The following is a 24,439-nucleotide window of genomic DNA, read 5'->3' as shown; positions in this document are numbered from 1 at the left end:
AAGCCTAGATGTGGCGCCTCCCATAATGCAATCACACATTCTGCTACAGGCCAGAATTTCTCTTGGCCAAGAAGTTTACAACTTGCTGCTTCCTGCAGCTGGTCTCTTTGGATTCTTTTGGTTTTCTTGAAAGCCTCATTCCAGTCTCAAGCTCAGCAGTGAAAACCTCCCATAGGAAGAGCAGCCACAAGGACAACAAGCAAGGACAACACTGGCCATCAGAACAAAGGACTTACCTGGAGCACAGCTGTCAACAAGAGCACCCAGTGCCTTGCCATCCTGCCAGTTCTGATTGAAGTTTGTGATTGGCAAGTAAGGAATTTTGTTCTGGATCCAGCCCAGCAGCCTCTGCTTAGGGGTCTGCTTCTTTGCATCATCATCACCTTCATCCTCCCACACTGGCATAGAAATGGAGTAGTGGAGGATAAGGGTCCATATCAGGCCAAGGATCAGCTTCAGGTTTCCATCAACTATGGCTTTACTATCTAGGAGACAGAAGACATACAACTGATTATTTGCCATTCTAAACAGAAGAGGTGTGTTTCTAAAAGAGTGTGCCTGCACTTATGTACAGGTAGTCAAGGACAAGAAAACTGACCCGGGCCACTGCAGACATTTGTTCAGGTAGAGACACCATTCCTCACAGGAAGCATCAGACGGGACAGAAAGAGAGGAGACAAAGGACTTAGGGCTTTTCAGTTGTCACTTGCCCTTCAGCTTTATGATCCTATCTTAGGAGATGTGGCAGTTTAAGATCTCTGGTATTTTGATTTGGATAAGTACCACCTAGTATTCTGTAATGGCATTTGTATCTTACGAAAAAGGCCAAACTGCATGTGATGGAGGTCACAAAACCAGTGTCCCAATAGGCATGATACACTCCAGGGCATAGATAAAAGCATTACTTAGGAAACAGCATTTATATACAGAAACATGTCTCCCACACACATCAATAATTTGCCTTAAAAATGGTAGGGAATAAAATAAAGTGCTGCTATGTGGCAAAGACAAGAAAATAAGAGTTTGGAACTGGTCTGGATATATCCAGACCTGTGTATGATCAGCAAAGTGGCAGTGGAAATCCATGGTCAATCCTTTGCACCATCACACAAGATATCATCCCATCACAATACAAATTCAGAGTTATAGAAAAGAAGAGACAGCTTTGGATTTTCCTTACCATGCTCCAGCTTAAGAAAAAATTATCACTGAGTGCCATGCTGCTGTTTTGCTCTAAGACACACTATGGAATTAAGTTTAAGGCTGCTGGGTATCAAGATCAGATTTTTGTAAGTGATGTCTGTGGCAGGAGGATGCCTTTGTGCAGCAGTTTGGCCTTGCAAAGTGACCACTACGGTTTTGCAAGTTCTTGTGCAAGTTACTTTAGCTTTAATGAATCACAGATTGGATGCCCTCCCTTCCTTCGAGCTTGTAGTTGTTACTCAGGTTGTATTACACTGCTAACAGCTCCAGTTTTTTCAAGCTCACCCAAACCAGAGTCTTCTGCAACATTTCAGGATGCTCTCAGCTTGACAATTCCTCTTATTCAAAGCAGAATGTTACAGTACAGCATTTTTTAGTTCTTTCCTCTATTTCAAGTGCAAACTGTTACAGAAATCCCTTTTCAATCAACAGAAGTTACAAATGACCTGGAAGCTTTTGTCTACTCTCCAGCTCCTGCAGCAGTCACTGGAGTAAAGACAATTACAGCTGTATAAAATCCCTTTCATGCCACCAGAATTATTGTACAGGAGAGTCCTAGACAGCAAAAAAGCGTTCTGTAACTGGATTGCATTCTCCAGTTCACATTCACAGTGTTAATGACCAAAGTCCTCCAAGGTGCCCAACACACATTGGGCATGCCTTACCTGCTCCTGTAGAGACCACAGCAGCAATCCAGCACCATCTTATCAATGCAAAAAGAGCTACTAACTTTCAAAACAAATGATTATACAGAATAATGACCAAGAACAGTCATCACCCTTTAACCCAATGCTCAGGCAATGCAGTTAATATTTACATGGTTTCACAATAGAGCGGTATGTCCTAAAAAGATAATACTGTAACTTCAGACCTTGAATGGCATTTGGACTTTCTGGATAGTTAGTGTCTGGTTTCTACCAAGATTTTATTTGTATGGGATTTTTTTAACACTAGTTTTGACTGATTTTACAGGATTACAATACATGTCTGCTACTTGACTGCTTGCTGCTGATTGCACATCCAGTCCAAGATATACAATAGATAGCTATGGGGTGATTAATCCCTACTGAGCTCTAATTACAGGTTGCAAGGTAAAAGTCTACATCACATAAGCAGTGGGTCTCCTAGCAACAAATAAACAGGCCCTACTGTTACCCATTTCTGTCCTCTTTCCAGCTGAGCTACAAACTAGTCAGTGCCTTGCCTCCCCCTGTGCCAGCAGCTCCTTCATCCCACCCCATGGCACAACCACCAGGTCACACTGGTGCTAGAGCACACCAATGGTCAGCCCATCTCTGCTCCAGAAATGCCTCCAAGCTTCAGTCCCAGATTTATATTAACATCAGCATTTTTACTAGAGGGACACAGCAATGATTTAGTATGCTACAAACACGCTCATTTCAGAAAGCTATCCAGCATTTTCCAGGGAAGGATGCCAGCAGGACAGAACCACCTTGAGTACAATGCTCCACACACATTACTTGAGATAAAGAATGGTTCATTTTATATTTATAGCACATAAATAATATCTAGATGTGGTTGCACTGTGGTTACTGCAGCAACCAGCTGTGTCTTGAGAGCTTCCCCCAGCACCCCACTGCCTCCTCCAAAGGCACAGCTGGGCTGTGGTCCTTGACCTGGGGAAAAATAGCCTGTACAAGCTTCCCAGCAAGAGCTAGAATATCCCATCTCAGCAGCCTCATCCAGAGAGGCTGGGCACAGGACCGCTGCCCTGATGACAGGAAAAGATCATCACAGGAACAGGACAGCTCTTCCTCTCTGGGGTTGGTGCCATTGCCACGACTGCACTTTGTTAGCAAGCTCTCACAGCCTCCCAGCTTCCTGACAGGCATAGGGATCTCATGATGTAATTTTTTCCAAGCTAAGGAGGAGGGCTTGTATGCTTTCATTTGGGGTGGGAAGTAGGGAGGGAGAAGAACTCTTGGGCAGTACAGGAGACCTTATCAGCACCCAGCAGAGCTGCCCACATGCCCTTTTCACAGGCACCCCACTCCCAGCACTGTCTCACCATCTCTATCACTGTATAAAAGAATGCTCCACATTCAAGAGGAGACCAAAGTCCAGCTCATAGCAGGCTTAGCTTCCATGCACTGCTGTAAAGCTCAGCTTCACCTGAGCACTCAGCCTTGCCAGAAGAGTTTCTGCTTTAGTGCTGACTTTTTCATTCATTGTCTGAAAATATTCAGTGCATCTTGGGCTTGAAGATGAAAAGTGGAAACCAGGAAGACACGCATCCATTCAGGTCCTGTACAGGCAGCACAGAGCTGGCCCTGAGAATACTCTTAGTACAACCAAATTTGCAAGCATCCCCCACCAGCTCTACATTATGCTGTTAGTGTAATACTGCCAAGGTGTTGGGATAGTGGAAAAAATAATATATTACAATGACACCTAAGCACCAACAAACAGGCCCTGCTTGTACCCCAGCTCAGCTGGTTTGCCACTGGCATTGGCCCTCCATTCCCTGGTCTGTTTCAAGACACTTTCTGGCCATTGCAGGCTGGAAAATGGGTTACAATTTCCACCACTGCTTTCCTACGACAAAAATTACTTTTAGGCATACTTATTACTCACACAGTCAATGCTTTACAGAACCTTTAGTCATGTTTCTCAATTGCTCTGCTGGAGCTCATAGTAAATTCACAACAGCGATGCACACTTGTGGTCAGTGCCTCTGAACAGCCCAGCCCCTTGACAGTTCATCTCCACCACCTCCAGCTGCATTTGGCTTTCAGCTTCAATGAGTTAGGAACAAATTGCCTCCTTTCAGCTGTGAGAGTGTGTTTACTCCAAAACACCAGCCACATTTCCACAGATTAAAGGAGCCCTTTCCATGTAGGAGACAGCCACTGGTCCTTGCCTTCCTGTGACTTGAAGAAAGCAAGCCACTGGATCTCATTTGCCAAGATCATTTAGCAGGGCTGAACCAACTCTTCACAGCATCATTGTAGACACCTTTAATGTAACCTTCCTTGGAGAAAGCATGGTCATCTACATCATTTGTTTTATTCATGTCACAGTGCTTATGTTAACATCTGCAAGATGCCTTTACAGGTGTGTCAGAGAGCAATGTTCCCTGGTTCCCAGTAGGAGATGTGTGCTTTGGAGATCAAAGTCCCTGCACAGCTGACTCATACCTGCTGACAGACACTGGACTTCTACTTTCAAAGGGCATATTTTGATGGAAAGCCCAGGCATGAAGCAGGAATCCATGCCACAGGCCCTCCCCTCTTGCTTCACATTAGTACTTGGGAGGACTTCAGCTCAACGGGAAACAGGCAGCTTTAGAGATGCCATCTAGAAGAGCCAACGGATGAAGGGTTTGGAAAGAGGGTTTTGTGCTGTTTTTGGTGGGTTGGGTTTTTTTATTATTATTAGAACTAAGAATTTTGTGGATGTGGTACACAAGTTCTGCTGACACTCTTGCTGTGGACTCCAAAACTTTGAACGCTGTAAGGTGACCATTTTCAGACAGTCTGCAAGTTCTTATGGCTAGACATGCTGTCCTGAACCAGCAAGAAGTAAAAACCACAGAAACATTCAAGTTCAGATTTAACACAAACCTTCCTTCCCACTTACACTGTTCAACATGCATTTTAACTTCAATTCTCCATCTCCAACTTGCTCTCCTCCTCTGGAAGTACCCGATGACAATCCAACATCAACAAAATAGCAGCAGCCATCAGCAAGACGCAGCCCCCGTTCAGCTGCAGGCAGGCAGAAGCCGCCTGCAGGGAAGGGCTGCTGTCAGCTCACTGCCAAGGCCCTGCTGTCAGGGTGCATCTTGACATGAGGTACATGCTGACTGCTGGGGAAAACCTGCCAGCCAGACTTAAGCTGTTCTGCAGAATCAACGACAGCATTGAAAAAGCAAGCACATACTTTCCTAAAAAAAAACCAAAAAAACCCCCACACCTATATATAGCCTACAACATTAAGTTTTATGTAGAAGTATCCTGCTTCTAGTCAGCTATTAAGTGGCTGCTTAGTAGGGTGAAGAGGAAAACAGGCTGAACCAGAGCTCATTTGCTTCCCCCATCACACCTCTGAGTCCTGATTGTAATTCTTCCACTTTTATTATCCTATTAACTAAATGGCAACCAGCCCAAAAAATGGATTATGGCAATTCCATAGGCCAGCAGTACATACCACCAGCCTCAGTCCTGAAAAGGAACCAATTCTCAACTGCTCAAACTGATTTATAACTGTTTCTCTATACTAAAATACTAATACGATATGTTACACTTGGACTGCTAAAATCACACTCAAACTAAAAGATGCCAAAGTGCCAGGGCTTCAGTTAGCAGTGTGACTAGTCTGAGCCAGCAATGTGACCATTTTGAGATAAATGTGTGTCATTTTTATGGCCTGGGCCACTAAAAACTTCCCAACCCAACCTACCAAGTAGAAAATTGCCAATGCTTGGTCCTCTGCATTGGTGCTTATAGCTGCCCCAGGAGCCAATGCCAGAACTGAAACCTGGCACTGATTTGAAGCTTGCACATTTATCTACTCCAGCAGAAACCCCTAAATTCTACTTGGAACACATGGCTTGAACTATAGGACCTTTATTAGGTCAATAATTCTACAATTTAAAAAAAATAACAAAAAAGCATTATAAACAAGTTTGTGACTAGCATCTTCTGCTCATATGCAAGTCTGCTCTGCATTCAGATTAAGCAGAAGTACCACCCAAACTGTGGCAATGTTCCTTAAACTCTGCCCTACAGCAGAGCTGCAAGTCATTCTCCTCTGAACAATTAGTGGAAACAAGCTACCGAAGCAGACAGCTTCCTTACTAAATCAAGCTGGTCATACAGACTTGTGGAAGTATTGCAAAACAAATGAAGGACTGAAAAAGCAGCTTTTGAGTAGTGAATTTTATTTTTTAAAAATAGTTTCATGGCTGAGGTTGCAGTCAACACAGCTTGTTCACTATCTCACAGAGCCATCTCAGAAGCCTTGCTGTTGATTTTCACATTGAGAAGTTACTGCTCTTTGCATCCACCTTCTCTAAAAAGTGGTCTTCCTCTTAATTTTTTGTGTCTTCCATATTTAAACTTTCGTTCTATGCCTTATATGTAGGGAGAAACCAAATCCATGGTTCTCAATACAAAACAAAGGAGAAGTCTCACCAACAGCCCTTACTTCTCATTTCCAGGCATGGAAGGAATTTTGTATAGCACAAAGTTAATCTCAATTATGGATCAGTTATGAAGAGACTGTAGGAATTTTAGATCTTAGTGTCTTTAAGTGTCTGAGCATTTCCTCACCTCTAGTTATTCTCACCTATTGTTAAATAGCTATAGCAGCTATGGGACAGAAAAGCAATTATTAAGGCTTAATCTTCTGGAACAGAGAAAACACCACACTGAGCAGAGCCACATGCCAAACAGAAGTATGCAGATGAGATGGAGCTGAGCAAGCTGCCCAAGGAAATTCTTTGCTGAAGTATACAGTATGTGTTCACAGGCTTACTGTGCCTGCTAAAGACATTAGTGACATCCTCTACAGGGATAATATGTCTTTAAATCAATTACAGGGATTCCTCTGTGCCTTGAGAACATACTGCAACCATTTCCTCCAGTGTCCCTTAAGCCCAGGTCCACATCCCAGCTCCTCAGGGTCAGCACATCGCTTGTGTCCTGCCGCATGCAGCCGCTCACCCCATGGAAGCACAGGCTGTGCCTACTGCACACAGATGGTTGAACTCAGGCTGGTTTTATGGACACCCAGCTGTGACCTGCCAGTCTTGAACTGCAACGTGCTCCAGTCCCACTGCATCTCTGCAGCATTTGCAGGCTGTGACCTCCAGCACAGCTCATCCTCAGCACACAGCTTACCTGAGTCTCCCTGGGCTTTCAGCTCACTGGCTCCCAGCTGAGCTTCCACACCCTGCTGAGGCACAGCCACTCCTCAGCTTCACTGACGAGCCTCAGGGATCTTGTCACCCGAGGAAGTGTATCTTCAGGAAGTCTAAGTGATACACCATGTACACTCAGAGATCCACTAAGCTGTTTACAAGGTAGGTTTTCCAGAGGAGGAATAACTTGTCACTAGAGGGTTGTAAGAATGGTGACCTGGACATGGACAGGAGGATGGAAAAGAATATAGGGTTTTATTTTTTTGCAAGGGACAGAAACCATTTTCTTCTAGGCTTACCAGGGTGATTGATTATTAAAAAAAAAAAAAAAAAAGCAGTAAGATTCCTTTGTGAGACAAATCTTTGGATTTGAGATATTAAACGTTACACTTCAGAGGGTTTTAAACTATTAAAATAGTGTTTACTTCAACTGGATTTGAAACCAATTGTATCAGAGAACTTCAGGCCACTGTTGCATCCATCACCCTGTGCTGCCTATTGGTGCATGTTGGGCCTCTAGAAAGGATCTCATGAGATGGAGCTGGCTGAAAAACTGAAAAAAATAAGTTCAAATCCAGTCCTTCTAGTGTAGGTTTGGCAAGAAAAAATATCACACAGACTTTTAATACAGTAAAGAATAAAAATAATCAAACCAAAGAAGCTCTCAGAAGCAAAATACAGACTAAAATAGCTCTGCCCAACTTCTTAATAGGTACCCAGAGACCACTCACATCTCACATCCAGAAGAGAAAGGCATAACACAAAGCAAGTTTAAGCCAGCAGTATAACAGCAACAGCAACTAACCCAGCTTCTCCAAGAGAAACTGAAATCACCCAAGGGGGCTTGAAGGAAAAGTTAAGAATTTCAAAATTAGGAATTGTTAAGGTGGTTGGGCAAAAAAGTCAAACTGTGCCTGGCTTATGATCACATTCCTTAATACTTTCAGTCTGAACACACCTAGGTTTCTGCTGCCTTAAGCGCCATATCCCAAGTTAGGATATAAGAAGGTAAACACATTACTCTTGCGTCCAGGAAGAGCTGCAGACAGGTGTTAGTGCACATCTAACCTTTGCTGTGAACGCTGTCTGTGGGCACCAGGAGGGCTCTGTACTGCTGGCACGCTGCTGGGATGGGATTAGCAGTGAGCAAGGATGCAATACAGAACAATAAAAGCTGCCATTCACAGTGGCTATTTCAGACCCAGCTGCTCCCTGCCAAGCAGGTCCCCACTCACAGCTGCAGGACTACAGCACAGATACCCAGCTGAACGGCATACAGGAATGCTGTGCCCATTATCTTCGATCCTTTTGCTGCGGAGGGGGAGAAGAAAAGAAGGCGTCTGAATGTTCAGCCTTTGTAGAGCAGCAAGTTGCCATGAGTGCTGCTTTGTCTGCAGCCAGCAAGCCCCTCGCCAGCCTGGCGGGGCAGCGTGCCAGCGCCACACTGACCCCAAAACCCTGGCTCGTCTCGAGAACTGGCATGGCCAAGCGCCCGACAGCTGGGGGACAGGAGGCATCACAAGGGGGTTCCCTCAGTCCTGAAACCCCTGTGCCCCACCTGAAGCTCCCACCCCATATGTGGCCAGCAATACAGTGGGCTCTGGGCCTGCCACAGCACAATGCTGCCCATAGCATCACTGCCAAAACCACCCCACAATGGGCCCTGTGAGCAGGTCCCTGCACCACTAAAGCACATTCCCCACTGCTGAGCTCATCCCAACGCCCCTTGGTGCTGCTACCGGCCCCAGGAGCAGCTGGGACACTGTGGCTCCCACATGCCTGTGCTGGGGACAGACAGTGCAAGCATCCTGCACCGGCACTGAACCAGCAGGTGATGTTCAACCCCTTGGATGGCAAAGATCCACGTTTCCAGGGAGGAATGAGTGGATACTTGGTGGCAGAGCAGCCAGCCTTCATGCTTCACTATGCAAAGGGAGCCCAAGCCCGCATGGGACAATTCTGCTCCCCATGTGCTCAAGTCAGCTCAGCAGGACCCCATCCTCCAGGACAGCATAGCTGGCAGCATGCAAAGACCATCTGCATCAACCTCACAGACAACAGGTGGATTGGGAAAGCCCCCAGACAGCACCTGGCAGCACAGGGTGGGGGTGCAGAGAAGGGCTTCAGGATAGCACCCACACAGACACTCACCCCCAGCAGCCCCAGGTTCAGGAGCGGGTGGAGGGAAGCTCCAGGAAGCCATGGGGATAGCACAACACAAGGCACCCAAGTGTAATTAATCACTCAGGAATAACTTGAGAAGGAAAGTCCCTGCAGTGGAGGACTTAACGTGCCAGAATTGGATTTCTGTTAAATGATGAAGAGAGGGGGGAGAAAACATCCTGGCTTTGTCACACTGCTGAGAAACACTTGGCTCAACTTTTGAAACCAAGTGACATGACACAAACTACAACTCCCTCCTCCAGTCAGGAGACAGGAGAGAAAAAGGAATGATTCTACACCAGGTCTGTGCTCCCTAGGAGTTTACTGCCATGGCACAGGAAGGCTTCCCCCTTCCCATCAGAGCAAACAGCTACATCTCAGTCAGCAACACCACTAGCCAATTCACAGGAAACAAGTTTCAGTTTAAGCAAGACATTAAAATTTTAGTCAGATGTGTAACTGTCTACACCTCACAAGAAATACTTTTCTAGTAGTCTGATCAACTCAATGTTGTTTCATTCACGTGTGCAAACAAAAAATACATGTCCTTACAACACAACTCGTGCATACCCAACTAGAAAGCCAAGCCTCAATCAGAAAGGCCGAACTGAAAAAAACAACTGTAGTGCCAGAATACTACAAGTGACACAACAAAGCTACAAACTGTCTCTGAAGCCTAAGAGAGCTGTAACCATCTCTGTAGGATTAAGGTAATCCTAAATCTCGCAGGTTACTTCAGGTCTCATCAAGGTCAAAAAACCTCTCTAGTTCTTGCAAAGACCTCCCAGGGGCTGGCATTAGGTAACAAGTTAGTGCTGTGCTGTATGGTATCTCACACTGCTGAAGGAATGTTACCAATCTTCAGTGCAGGGGACAACAGGAAGGTTTACCCTCAGGCACCGGAGATAAAAGAATTGTGAGACAGGGCTACAAAAAAAAAAAAAAAAAAAAAAAGATGCCTCAGCAAGAAGAAGCAACAAATAATGCAGAGGTTTCCAGGCACCAAAGTGACCTCTGTGCTACTAACAATGTGTTTATTCACACTGGGGGTAGGTCAAAATAGTTATATGAAACAGCATGTAAAAACTTGCGGAGATAAAGGAGCCTATTCACATAGGGCTGTCTAATATCTTCTGTGCAGCAGACGCCAGGCACAAAAACTGCAAGGGACAGACTTTGTGAAGCCAAAACCAACACATCTGAAATTATCAGAAGTGATTACTGTTTGGGGAAATCCCTGGCCACAACATACACCAAGATTCATTTTCTCCATTTGAAATCAGAACTGCTACACTGACTGTGATTCACTGTGCACAGGCTGTTCAGAGGAAATCCCCATTCATGCAGCCCTGCACAGCTCAACCCATCTCCACTCCACGCTGCAGCACCAAAGTACTGAGGATTGGAGCACATTTTGTGGTCTGGGGTTAGTAACACATCAAAAAGTAACCTGCCAGTTATTTTAGCTTTGCAAAAGATTTGTGGTTTGTCTCAGTTTTGATCATCTCTGACTCTGAGCACCTAACAGCACAGCTCTATGCAGGTTTGTTTTAAAGCATATAAGCCCAGGCACCATGCTACAGATACTCTGCAGCCCTCTGCACCTTAATGACAGAGTTATTCCAGCTATCCCTGCCCAACCATTTCACCGAGAAGCAACAGGAAAGGTAATTAACAAATTCTGCTCAGTTTGGCTGGGATAGAGTGAATTTTCTTCACAGTATCTGAAATGGGGCTGGGTTTTTGATTTGTGCTGAAAACCATGCTGATAACACAAGGATGTTTTTGTTACTGCTGAGCAGCACTTAGACAGAATCAAGGCATTTTTCACCCCATCAGTAAGTTGGTTGGGGATGCACCAGAAATTTGGAGGGGACAGCAGATTCCCAGTGATTCAAGAGATACCCCATACTGCATGGTATCATGCTCAGCACAAAGAAGGAGGAAGCAGGGGGGACATTTGGAGTGATGTCACCTGTCTTCCCTGGTAACCATTTCACATGACGGATGGCTGAACACCTTCCTGTCCATAGGAGGTGGTGAATAAACACTTTGTTTTGCTTTGCTTATTAAACTGTCTTCATCTCAACACATGAGTTTTCCCACTTTTGCTCTTCCAATTCTCCCCCCCATCACTCCACCATAAGGAAGTGAGGGAGCAGCTGTGTGGGGCTGACTTGCTGGCTGGGCTTAAACTATGACATGTGCAACTGTACCTTCAGTGCAGACTGAATAGGCACCTTGGAGTTACCCTCCAAATCTGAATTTCATCAGTTCATTTTGACATTCAGACAATAGTACTCAACACAGCACCAGAAGTAGCCCAACACCCACGCACCCCAACATCAGAACTGTCTCACAGGGGCACTGCTGCAATGATGTGAAACACCCAAAATGAGTCCTCATCCTGTCTTCGTGCTCCAGCCATCACCACAGCATTGCCATGTGAGTGTCACGCAGGAGGGAGTGACACACAGACAAGGCTGCTTTTTGCAGCTGCACACTAAGCAAGGACATGCCAGACAGTCACTACAAACACATGCATGACCTGGAAAGCACTGCACCTTTTCCATGACCATTATGAAGATGTCTTCAAGCTTCTGTGTGTAAACCAGCTAGATTTTATTCCCCATGAGCTTCCACATACAGACACTTAACCTCCCCATCCACTGGAAACCATGATCAGCCCTCTCCAAGAAGGAATGGAGTTGTTTTCTTTCTGGAATGTCAATTCTTAAATAAAAAACACTGTGAACTGCATCTTGAAGGAAAAATGCTCTCCCCTCCTTCTGGGAAAACAATGAAGCTTGAACACATTCTTGTATGCTTGTGCAAGGCAGCCGTAAACACACTTCCATCTGCACATCCCACAAGGCTCTCCCCTGCACCGTGTCGATTTGAGCCCTGTGTGTTTAACACCCTACACACAACAGTGCTGTGTTTATACGGTTTCAGCTACAAGCCGCTAACATAAGGAATAGACGCTTGGCTTGAGGCCCAGGTAATTCATCCAACTGAGGCAGCCACTATCAGACAGACCTCTTTAGAGAGGAGCTTTCATGACTGAGAACACAGCACTGAATCTGCAGAGGCACAGTCTGCACGGGTGGTCTCCAAGCACCTTAAAGAGGACCATCTGGGATTAACGGTACAGCTTGAGCACACATGAGCCTCAGCCATGCTCTGCCTGGGGGCCATCCTCTCACTCTCCTAGCAGAAGGCAGAGGCAGGTCTGCTCATTTGACACCATCAGCCTAACCCAACTTAGTCAGGAGCTGCTCAGCCGTAACAGGCTCTGGCTGCTAACAGTTTCCAAACTAGCCAGTGCTCAGAGGGATACTACCTTTCCTCTGCAGAGGCTGGACTTCAAATCCTCCAACTAAAGGCTTCACACAAGTCTTTCCAAACTTCACAAGCTTGCAGGTCTCTCCCTGGCCTTCAGGGACAGCACTCCATCACACAGGCTGATCAAGAAGGGTGCAAGCAATTACCCAAATCCTCACCAGCTGCAAGATCCCATTTTTAATCTGCAGTCTCACACTGTTCACATTTGCAAGCCTATTTTATTTCACACTTTTAATACAACACTAAAAATGTGGAGTACCGGCTCTAGGGGCAATTTTTCTAGAGCTGAAATAGTTGCAGCAACTTCACAAGCTACACTGTTCTGTCTGATCTCCCATACCTCTTCCAGGTACCTACCAGGTTTGATGCAGCTTTAGACAACATAATTTTTAGCAATTTCTCCATTTCACCGTGAAAAATATTTACTGGCATACTACTGCCTCCATCCAGACACATCAAGAGCTCTACAGGTGTTTATCTTACTCCCAGAGGAAGTCTGGGCTGCTTCTTTCAGATCCTACATTCAAGCTTAAATACTCTTGCTAACCAGGTACCGCTTCAGAAGTCTGAGTTACTTTTCTTACAGGTAGAGTAAGAAATATTCTGCAGCTTGTTAAAGCCTATGTTTAAGTAATGAAGCTGGTTAACTTAAATATTTGAACTTCCTCTGCCTTAGGCAGTGCTTTCAACCAATAGCTGCAGCACTATATGTGAAGCAGCTCATTTTTTCTCTTTGCAATTAAAACCTTTCAAACGGACATAGTTTCCTTCAGTTATTTATCTATGTCAGAAGAAATATTTCTTTACTCAAACACTGAACTCAGAGCTAGGCTACAAAAACCACAGCAAAATCTGAACTGTTAAATTAGGGCTTTATGCCACTAACTTCAGGGGTCTTCCCTGTTTGAGTCAAGAGTCATTCAGCAGAGCTTTCCACCCAGGAAATCCCAGACATCTCCATTGTTTATAGGGCCTGAGCTAGCAATTCCTCACTCGAGCCTGCTCGTGGTGCTTTCACAGCAAAGCAAACCTCGTCCCTGAGACAATCCTTGCAGAGTAGCTCCAAACTGCCTCCTTGCAGAAAGCAGTAGATAGGGATGTACTCCAGTGAGAATCCCAATGGCAGTGCAGTTAATTCTCTGGGACAAGGTCTTTACAATACCCTTGTCCAGAAGTAGCACATGCTTCTATCCCTGTAACTGCAGATGTCTGCAAGTCATTAGCATGCTCAGCAATGCTCACTGAGCAGCCACTGATCATCCAGTGTGACAGCACCAAGGGCAGTGCTGAGCCATCCCACCGTACAATGGCTGTGAGCTGAATGCAATCAGTGTTTCTTCACTCATGTTTTTGGAGAGAAGCTGGACCACTAGAAGACTATCTCAGGTTCTTCTATATTTTTTGGATGCAAAAAACATAACTAGCCACGTGGGAGCTGCACCTGCTTCCACATGGCTCTGGGGAGCCACAGGGGACACTGCAGCTTGGGGATCTGCAGGCACTCCAAGGTCATCTGACTTTGTGGCCTCCTACCAAGTAGACAACTCACTTGGTCACTGGCACCTTGAATGAGCTGGCAATCCCTGCTCCTGCTCAGCACCCAGGTTAGGCCAGAGAAGTACTACAAGTACAGGAGCTGGTTTATCAACATGCAGTAACCTCTGCAAGCTGGGGTCTTCTCCAAAGCAGCTGTATTGGGGTGTGGCAAGTTACCCTCCTCCCTCTGGCCACCCACGTTCAATGTTACTGTTCAGTTGCCCAGCACATACCCTGCATTCTCTGTTAAGAGCATTGAACTCACATAAATCAGCACTAAATAGCACAGGAATACATAATCACAAAGTACTGAGAGCATTAAGGTAGCACCACTATAGATAGGGTCCTGCAGTCCTGGTTTAAAAGCCTCCATGTCTTTATCCTGACTTCTGACAGTAGTAATGTCCAGCACTGGTGAGCTCAAGCTGTGGCACCAGAAGTCACTATCCTTTCAAGTGTCACCACAAATTTTCCTGGCAGTCACCAGCCTAGATTTTTTGCTTCTTCACAGTTGCATTTTTACTACATGCCTATAAGAGTCACCAAAAGAAATAATCCCCAGAGACAACTAAAGCTGTTTCCATTTGACTTTTAATTAGATCATTGATCTTGTTCTAGTGGTTACATGAGCTATAGGATATTTGCATGCAACCACACTGGTAATCAACAGCTGGAACAAAGCTGAAACAACACAATTAACATCCCAAACCTTCCCACAGACACTATTGTAAGTCTGCTCAGACACCAACTTGTCCCCCACAAGGGAATCTGGTAACAAGCCATATCTGAGCAAGTGACAACTGCTCTGAGAGTCACTGCAACTAGAGTGACATCAGCAAACAGCAGCCCTTCAGGAACATCCAGGGGCTGGAGGAGGCTCAAAGATGCCTAGACTTCAGATTATTTGGGAGACCAACAAGCAGAATTACTTCTATTTTTGCAGAGAAACCCTACAGAAATTGACTGTCTAGCTGTGATGGTGAGGCAACATACAATACCTTGCACCACCAAGATGACAGTTAGACATAAATTTTGTTTAGCAAGCCAGCATTTCCTGTTCTGTAGCAAGAATCAAAAGCAGAGATAAATCCAAAATTTGTGTCTTACACCATGACAGATACAAAGTGTATTTATTAGAATTGTCAGCTCCCAGCATGGAAGATGCATCAAAGACAAATGCAGGACCCTGCACATATACCTTAAGTCTTTGCTCCTGTAGTCTGAGACCAGGGAAACCTGCTTCTACCACTCACAACAAAGGGAGGATCTACACAAAGGTAAAGCTCATCTCCAAGATGTAGTCATCAGTGTTTTAGCACTGAGACTTAAACTAGTTCCAAGACCTGGCTTGCCAGTATTTGCCTATGGAATGTCCACTAAAGCTGCTGCACCTACTACTGCAAGGTTGTTGTGAGAAAAGGGAATGCAAAACATTTAATTACACCAATTAAATGAAACACAGATAGAGCAAGTTAGTATCTAGCCGAGGGGAACAGTATTTCCTCCTTTGTGTTTGAATAACCTTCAAATGCATGTATCATGGGTGTTTGCTCAGCACAGCTCTGTACGCTGTGCCTTCTGCTGCAGGGCCCCAGAGCAGATGTGTACACAACATAGCTCACCAGTTGCTCATTTTGGGCCCACCAACTACGACAGTGCATTTAACATAGGCTCAGAAATACAGAATACATTGTCTCCTTACAAGAGAGGCCATAGACTAATCAAAACCAGCAGGCAGCCACAAGCACACAGGGTAGCCCAAAATTGCTGTGGGCTGTGAGCTACAAGAGTAGAGCAGCCACCAGCTTCCTACTCCCAGGTCAGGCTGGGGCAGCCCCCAGGACCAAACATGCTCACAGCACTAATGAAAAGGATAGGAGTTGGCATTTCAGAGCAGCATTAAATAGCTCAACTCAGAGCTCATCACACAGGTTTCAGCACTAAAAGTGGGTGGAAGCACACCAGCCATGGGCCAGCAGTTGCCTCCAGTGCTTTCAGCTGCTGCTCTGCAGCAGAGCAGCCATGTAGAGGGCTGTGGTCAGGGTTGCACCCCACCCAGGCAAGCAGGAGGCAGCAAGAGCCACCCCAGCAGCATGGAGGAGAACAGAGGGTGGCTGACAGCCTCTGCTCAGCACAGCACCCACACCATGCCAGAACCGAGTGCAGCAATGCAACAGTGGGATGTGCTGCAACAGCCATTGCCCAATTTGCCCCTCTCAGCAGGCAGGCTGAGTGTCAGCATGGCAGCCTGTGCACACCTCGCCCTCAGAGGAACCATCTTTTGGGAACTGTGCTGCCATGCAGCCTGGCCAGCTCATGCCAGAGTAATTCAATGCTCTGACAAATAAATGCGTCACCATTTACAGCATGGCCTGAAGCAAGGGAGAAGGAGCCACAGCCCATGATGTCACTGCAGCCCACAGTCATTTTTGTGCTGTTACTGGGTAATGTTGGCAGGAGAGTTCATCCAACCTGCTGTTAGACAAAAACAGTTTGTCCCTCTGCAAGAAAGGCCACAGCATGCATGCATGGTCAAAGCTCTGCCACTACCAACTCACCAGCCTGATCAGTAAAACTTGCTGTATTTCAGTGACCCAGACAAATTAACTCTAACATATCTCCTGAATTTATGCTTTAAGACACTGCCTTCTGTATTTACTGGTTCCTCCCCATTAGTTTAGTTGTCTACTTCTCCAGGTTGCAAGGAACAGCAAAGGGCCATCACCTTTGACTCAGAGGAAGCATCCCACTAGTAACCAGACAGTGCAGCTGCTTGTGTGGCCATTCTTCTCAGACACTCTAGAGAGACAGGGATGTTTTCCTTCAAGGGCAATATCAGCAGGAGGTTCAAACAGCTTCAACCCATCACACCAGGGGACACAGGATTCAGCTACTCCACCCTCTGTCCACTCCCAGGCAGCCCAGGGCAGTGTCTGCTGCGTTACTCACCACAAGGGAGAATGTGCTGGGCAATCCTAGCTTCCCCAGGAACTTGGGCAATGCTCCATTTGGCTGCTGTTTGAAGTGGCATAGCTTGTTTTCACTAACACAAAAAATCCAGTTTATTCTTGCAGTGGTTGTATCCCAGTTGCCATGTACAAGCACAGTAGGAACTAGACATTGCATACATCTCACTAGAGATGTTAGACTTCAACTGCTTACAGAAGAATAGTGCTTACACAAGGATTTGCAATCAATTAGGTGAACCCAAAGCCCACCACAGCAGATTCAATCCGCACTGTGATATTATGCAGACCAGATATTATGTAGGCATCTTCAAAATTCAAGGTTAGTTGCAGGAGGGACAGAGAGCCAAATGCTGACAGACAGGTTAGAGACCACATCAGAGCCCAGAGAACCATCTGGTTAAGATACAGCATACACTTACTGCAAGACTTTTGAGTACAGAACTGGGATTTATCTCCTAATGATGACCCAGAAGAAAGTCCTCCCTATTAGATTACAGAGCACTAGCTCTTCCTCAGGAGAAACACAAACAGGCAGGAGTACAACTACACAATCTTTTGCCTTGTGGGGAAAGAAAATCTGCACCAAATACCCAGAAGCAGAACCTAGGGGGGAAAACTCACTAGAGTTTCATTGCACAAATCCAAATAAACAGGCAGAGCTTGCTTAGTCCATTGCACAGAACCTCAGATCTCAGTTACTCAACTCTGAACTCGAGGTCAAGTTCCCAGGAAGAGCAAGGGTAGCTCTACTCACCCCACCAAGTGAGGGGTTGCAAGAGGGTGGGGTGAGTATCTACTTTTACAACTAACACCAACAGACAACTACAGCAATCACGAAAATATACAGAAGCAGCTAGCACAAGTTTCACAGACACAGCATTTTCATGAAACTGCTACTCTTATTCCTTCAAAGACCACCTAAATGCACATACTGTTCTACCTCCACCTTTGACCATTAGCAGGAATTCAGCCTGCAACAAGCTAAGCAGTGCCACATAGTGAAGGCTGCAGCACACTGCTCAGATCTCCTAACAAGGGTAGGTGGTGCCTTCTCATTGTCTTTTCTTCATATATTTTGGGTTAGATTCTTCCCACAGCAGTTAACGTTTAGCTACAGAGCGTTTCCTTCCTCTGACAAAGACACACTTGGTATATCCGATTCTGTTTTTCTTGCCACATCCAAGTTGATTGCAGCCACCCATCCCCACCTACTTCCACCCACCATGTGTGTCCATCACTGCTGTAGTGCACCCCTTCTCCCCATGGGTGGGTACTCTACAACAGGACCCACAGTGCTATCAGAGGACACAAAAAAAAAGCAAGAAAACTCCACAGGCACCTACAGTTTGTCTACAGAAAGCCTGGCTACCGTACGAACAGCCAGAGTCACGCTCAATGCTTTGTAAGCAAGAGCCCCTGTGACAGGCTCTTCAGGCACACTGGTACCACACCAGACAGAGCCAAACACCAGTCCACTGAGCTCTGTGTCTTTTTTACTGTAATGACTTATGAGTCAGGTGACATATTCATGAGCTTACTATCATGCTAGGCAATAAAGGAAGACAGGCCCACCTGATGCTGGTGGCAGGGACCTGGTGAGCATCACAGTACAGCAGAGGTTTGTTCACTCCAGCATCACCAGCAACACACTTTCACTCTGGTGTGCTTGCTAAACATGCATTAGTGGTCTAAACTTAGCAGACCCTTGTTCAGGACCCAAACAAGCTCATCAAAGACTTTTTCTGAGGGGCAGAGAGAAAACAGAATTCCTCTGCAGCCTGGGGGATTCAGAGGCCATTGTTTTACTTCCCATTGCTTGGAGCAGACGCAGAACAATGTTGGCAACATAGCAGCACGACCACACACAAGGCTAACCACATTCTTAGGTTACAATTGTAGGCTAGAAAAGAGTTATCCTAACCCATTTAGATTTAAACATCCCCATGTAAGTCAATACAGGACGTGGCATTAGAATATGGAGCAGTTAAGATTTCAGTCCATCTTGAATAGCTGGCATAGCCTTCAGTGCCTTAAATGAAAAAGCTGTTTAGCACATTAGTGTAACTGGCCCCAAGTAATTTTACTGAAGTTTGATCACTTTACAAGTTTCCGCTCATACGTAAAAGAATGCAAGAACAGTCTGTGTAAGCTACCTTAAAGTCTCCTGTAACTTGGAACTCAAAGTTCAGGCAAAGGCACTTTTTTATTAGACCAGCAGTCCAACTACTGAAACAGAATGTCCTGAGGAGACCAAGCATCTTCCAAAGGTAGCTGAAGCCACCTCCAGCAAAGAGGTCCACTGCCCATCTACCAAAAATTATTTTCAAGGGGAAGGACTGTCATATTTCCAAGAAGCAGAAATCTGCTTCCAAGACACACTGGATATCTTCCAGAAAGCAGCCTCCAGGGAAGTCACAGATAAGTGGCAGACAAAATGCAAGTGTATTTTGACTGCCTCCTCATGATGTGTTAATAGAACATTGAATGAGACAGAGGAAACCTTAAATGTACACAGGCTGAAAACACATTTTCTTTTTTTCAGTTTTCAAGGACCTAGCTCTAAGCATTACAGGACAACACGATTACTGTTTTACAAGAGACTACTTTTTCCTCTAGAAATGTACAGTTTGCTTTGTCGCTCTTTAACGTACCAGCAGCATAGGGAAGAAAGTTTGTTTCCAACTATTTTCCTAAAATGAGATTTCTGTAAGGTCCTCAGACTCACAGGTCATGATACTTTCACCTTAAGCACACTATAGACCACAGTTTGTGCATCAAGTACTTGGTCATTAAACAAAACCCCACCCAATGCACAGGTTAGGCTTGGTCAGTACTCCTGCAGCTGGGATATGCCACCACAAAACTCTGCATGAGGCAAGCACCAACAGACCATGACTCTGGTATAACCCCATCCTCTCCTCACCCATGTCCTTCCTGGCATAGTTTAACTCCCTGCAGGCATTGCAGCAGGACACGGGACCACCACAGAGACAAACCTGTGAACACATCACACAATTGTAGCCAAGACCAGCACTGGATCCTACTGCCATGGCAGCAGATGTGCCACTGCCCATCCATTTACTTGCATTGCCACTTCACATCCTGTTGTGAGGCAAGCCAGGCCAGCTCACTTACCTGGTGAAAGTGCAACCTGGCAGAGAAACCATATTTTTCAGTTTGCTCAATCTGACCGTAGCAGCCCAAGACTGCAGTTTTACTCAACAAGGAAGCTTGGCACCCATCCTACCTCTCCCAGTGACACGAGGCTGCTGGGTGAGCAATGGCCATGAGAACACTGCCAACAGGTGAGCAGCACAGTACGCACCTAGGACCTGCCAGCTGCAAGCTTGGGTGCAACTTGGCAGGTCTCACCTCAAAATCATTTGCCAGGTTTCAGCTACACAGTTCTATTTCTAAGCTACATCAGTTGACTCCTATTGCCAGTTACCAGGGTTTCTAGGGACAAGCTCAATGCCAAATTAGCTTTGACTCCCCTCCCTTCTCTGCTAAGTAATCTGTAGAGTCGATCAACCCCTTCAGCCAAGAGCAAAGCCCTTGTGCTCTACATTCCTGGCATCCTACTCCCAGTGCCTGTCATGCAGCATGCCACTCAGCACCCAGGAATTTGCAATTATCTCAGTCTAGCAGACAAGGAAAAAAGCTAGACTTAACACTTGTTAATACTTGAGCAGCACAGCAGCCACCTCATGTTGAGCAGAAGGTTCTGTGAAGTCACCCGCTCCCACAGCAGCTTTTTCAGAGCATTCACTCCCATCTTTGCTGGGTGACACAAAGCACCTATGTGCTTCATGGCCTTTTTTACAGTAGATCATACATGCAGTCAATTTTGTACTGAAGTGAATACACTTCATGCCTAGAAGAAAAGCTTCCTGAAACCAGCAAAAGACTTTGAGCAGAGACTAAACAAGGGGTGACAGCAGCAGGAGAGGTTGGGCTGCTACTGTGCATCCAGAAAGAGTTGTGGTCAAACACTGTGCATAGGCAGATTTACTTTAAATAGACAAACATTGAATGCCAAAACCTTGCTACTGAAAAGGTTTTAAAATGCGGTTGTAGTACAGCAGCAGTAGCTGAGCCATAACACATGGCTTCCAAAATGTTCCTGGAAGTTAAATAATAACTGGAACAGGCACTGCATCCACTTAGCAGAGGTCTGATGGCATTATTAATGCCAGAAATCCAGCAGGCCCAGCTGGAGGTTTTCCCAGTTGATTTGGCTTAGAGTTGGCCCTAAACACCCCAGGCCCTAAAGACCAACCTGGTCTTTACCTAGAGCCTTTACTAGTTTCTTTTTTTCACTTCAGCTCCAGGGTCTGCAATGGCCCTGGTTTTGTTCAACAACACAAAAGAGACTGAACAGTAGAAACAAAAAGAAAGCCTCAAGTTCTTCAGAACTGCAGAGAAAAGCACACCAGGGGCAAGCAGTAAACTCAGTGGACACTGCACCTGCAGGACAGGTGCCAAGGGCTTCAGCCCTTCAACCCAATAGAACACTGCAAGGCTCACTCAATGTCTTTTTTGGAAAGGGCACTCAGAACATTTTTTCAGGACAGACTCAGTTTATCCAGGACTGTACAGCAGGGCTCCTGTGCCACTCCTTGGCTCTAGCTCAGGCAGCAGAGCATTAATGGAGCTGTACACTCCTTCATGCAGAGGCTGGGATATGGCAAAAGCATTAGCAGTCAGTCATTCCATTCTCTCAAAGCTTCAAGTTTTCTCAGGGTTTGGGTTTTTTAATTTAATTTGGTTTTTTTAATAGCCAACACAATGCAAGTAAGCTGTAAAACAAATAGACATGTCTTAAATGATTACAGACACCCTGCAGTTCAGCCTAACCACGTAAAGGAGCTGTGCTGCTGCAGCAGCATTTCTAGAAAGGAAGTCACTGAAAGCCAGACCTGACGGGAGTAGCCTTGATCTCCCAAACCCGTCACCCTCGGGAAGTTCCACAGACAAGTAGGAAGGCAGCTGGAGCAACAACATTTTTCTAGGAAAAACAATAGAATAGGAGGGGAGTGCTGGCCTGGTGTGGGAGCTAGTCTAGCAGCTGCCACAGAAAGGTGAGCTCTGATGTTAGCAAAAGCTCAGCCCAGGAATCAGCAGCTGCAATTCGAACCCCATTGAGTGCAAAGGGAATCCATCTCTAAGTAAATAATTAGCACCAGCTTCATTCCCAGTTGCAAATACATTAGCTGTTCTACCCAGGGAGGAGAATCTGCCACTCAGGACCAACAGTCCTCACTTCTTGTCCAAAGCTGCTTTTACACATTAGTAGAGAGAAAGAGGGTATCCAGCTACAGGTTTCCAGAGAGGGTCAGGTCTCCCCCAAACTGGAGAAGTTTCTATTTTCTTGCTATTGTAGTTGAAGCCTTTGAAGAGAAACAGCTTTTACCTTGGCCAAGCATTTTAGACAACTGAGGAGAACTATGCTCACCCAAATTCAGCTGTCCAATTCTTCGAGGCCAGAATCATCAGGAAGCAGTAGTTATACTTATCTGGCAAAGAGCTAGAAAAGGCATTCACATTCCTTCCCAGAGAGCTCTCAGGCATTCAAATTACTGCTTTACAGACTACGTTGTGGCAACACCTGAGCTATTCCCCAAACGGTCACCGAACGCATTCCTGAGGGATCATCCGCAATCCGACGTGCATGCCAGCAGCCTTCGTCTCCAAACCACCAACTATCAACCAACTGCAGGCTCCAGTATGGCACGGGGACGCAAATCTCATGTCAGCCTGGGTGGCAGTAGCTCAAAGTACCCATTGTCTGGGCTTAGCAGGGTTCCTTGAACATTTCCTGCCGTAACCTACCGCAGCAAAAAAAAAAAAGATTGAGAAGTGCAACCTTTTTCAAAAGCTGCAAGTGTGCTTAGGCAAGCATCAGTGCTAATCTGAACACTGGCATCATCTACTGGGCTGTGGTGAGCAAAGTCTCCCCACTTTCTTACACTACCTGCGGCTGCAGCTATTTCCACACTGCCATCAGAGTCTGGCTCCAGCACCCTGCCAGAGCCCAGGTACGCCCAGCCAGAGCAGCATCGTCCTGCCGCGTACTCCTGCCGGGCTGCTGGAGGGGTCAGTGCCTGGAGGAGCTGGCCGCACAGGGAGAGAACACGCCCTGGCACTAGGTTTCTTCAGGAAAGACCTGAAAGCAAAGCTTCATCTATGAAGTAGTGACCAAGAGGGACGCTGAGGAGGACAGGAGCTCACTACTAGCTCCGACAGCCGGGCTATGGGGCAACCCCACGGCACACACAACTCTTTAAAGACAGAAGCCCCTCAGCTCCTGAGCCCGTAGCCTCTACTGCCGTGAGCCCCGTCATGGTTCCATCAGGCAAAGGTCCAGCGCAGGAAAAAACACAATAAAACGAGAAAACAACAAAACGGCCCGCTAGAGACGCACTCACCGATGGAGACCAGCTTGATGCTCTCCCGCTCCAGGAACTCGAGGGCCACCGAGACGTTCTCCAGCTGCATCTGGCGGAAGGTGGGCCGCTGGTGGTACTTGCGGTACATGCGCTTCTGGCTGAGCACCTCCAGCAGCGCGATCAGCCGCAGCCCGTCGCTCAGGTCATGCTGCAGGTTGCCGATGCGCTTGTTGACGCAGCGCAGGTGCTCGTTGCACCAGCGGGTGAAGGTGTTCTGCTGGATCCGCTTCCAAGGCGCGTCCTCCGCCAGGTCCTTCTCGGTGGCGGGCATCTCGCCGTCAGGATCGACCGCTCTCCGCGCGCCCTGACCCCGCGCCTGCGTGCTCATGGCCAGCCCCGCTCCGCCTCCTCGATCCGCTGCGCTCCGCCCGCGCTCCGCCCGGCCGCCTGCGGGGAGGGAGGGAAGGAGTGAAGAGCGCTCAGCAGCGGCCCCTCTCTTTTTCCTGCTGCCGCTGCCTGACCCAGCCGCTCTGCGCGGGCCCGCGCCGCCGCCCGGCCTTTATCCGCCGGGAGCGGCACGCCCTCCGCCGCATCAAGCCCGCTCCCCGCCGCACCGGCCCGCGGGGGCCGGCCTGTGCTGGGCTGGGCCGGGCCGGGCCGGGCCGGGCCGGGCCGGCCTAGCCTAGCCTAGCCTAGCCTAGCCTAGCCTGGCTGTGGCAGAGCCCTTGATAAACGGGGGCCGCGCTGGGCCGACACTCACCTGGCCGAGGTGCCGGGCGGGGCTGGGGCGCGGCCCCCGGGCACGGGCAGGAGTGCAGCTGGACTGGAGCTAGTTCCCGGCCGGGGTGCAGACCCCTCGCCCCACAGACAAATGAAACCCGCAGTAGGAACAGGAGCGCAGCTCCCGACCCACCCGCCCCACAGCCCCACTCAGGCGACAGGTTAGGCTG

The 24,439-nt window shown here is 47.0% G+C and overlaps 1 protein-coding gene across 4 annotated transcripts in view; it reads right to left on the bottom strand.

The window, feature by feature from the left end:
• FLNB (filamin B) overlaps positions 1-23,974 on the bottom strand; it is a 71,318-nt gene extending 47,344 nt beyond the window's left edge. For 2 of the 4 annotated variants that reach the window (XM_058844689.1, XM_058844690.1), the window contains exons 1-2: positions 23,529-23,974; positions 237-485 (exon numbers count right to left, since the gene is read on the bottom strand). In XM_058844689.1, the coding sequence (XP_058700672.1) occupies positions 237-485; positions 23,529-23,877 (598 nt within the window). In that variant the 5' untranslated portion in view covers positions 23,878-23,974. Of the gene's footprint in view, positions 1-236; positions 486-1,868; positions 1,966-23,528 lie in introns of those variants that run through there. The other 2 variants (XM_058844691.1, XM_058844692.1) reach the window with 2 other exon arrangements.
• Positions 23,975-24,439: the final 465 nt, after the last annotated feature.

The sequence above is a fragment of the Poecile atricapillus genome, chromosome 9, assembly GCF_030490865.1.
Source record: "Poecile atricapillus isolate bPoeAtr1 chromosome 9, bPoeAtr1.hap1, whole genome shotgun sequence".
Taxonomy (NCBI): Eukaryota; Metazoa; Chordata; class Aves; order Passeriformes; family Paridae; genus Poecile; species Poecile atricapillus.
This window is presented reverse-complemented; position numbering and strand designations above follow the sequence as displayed.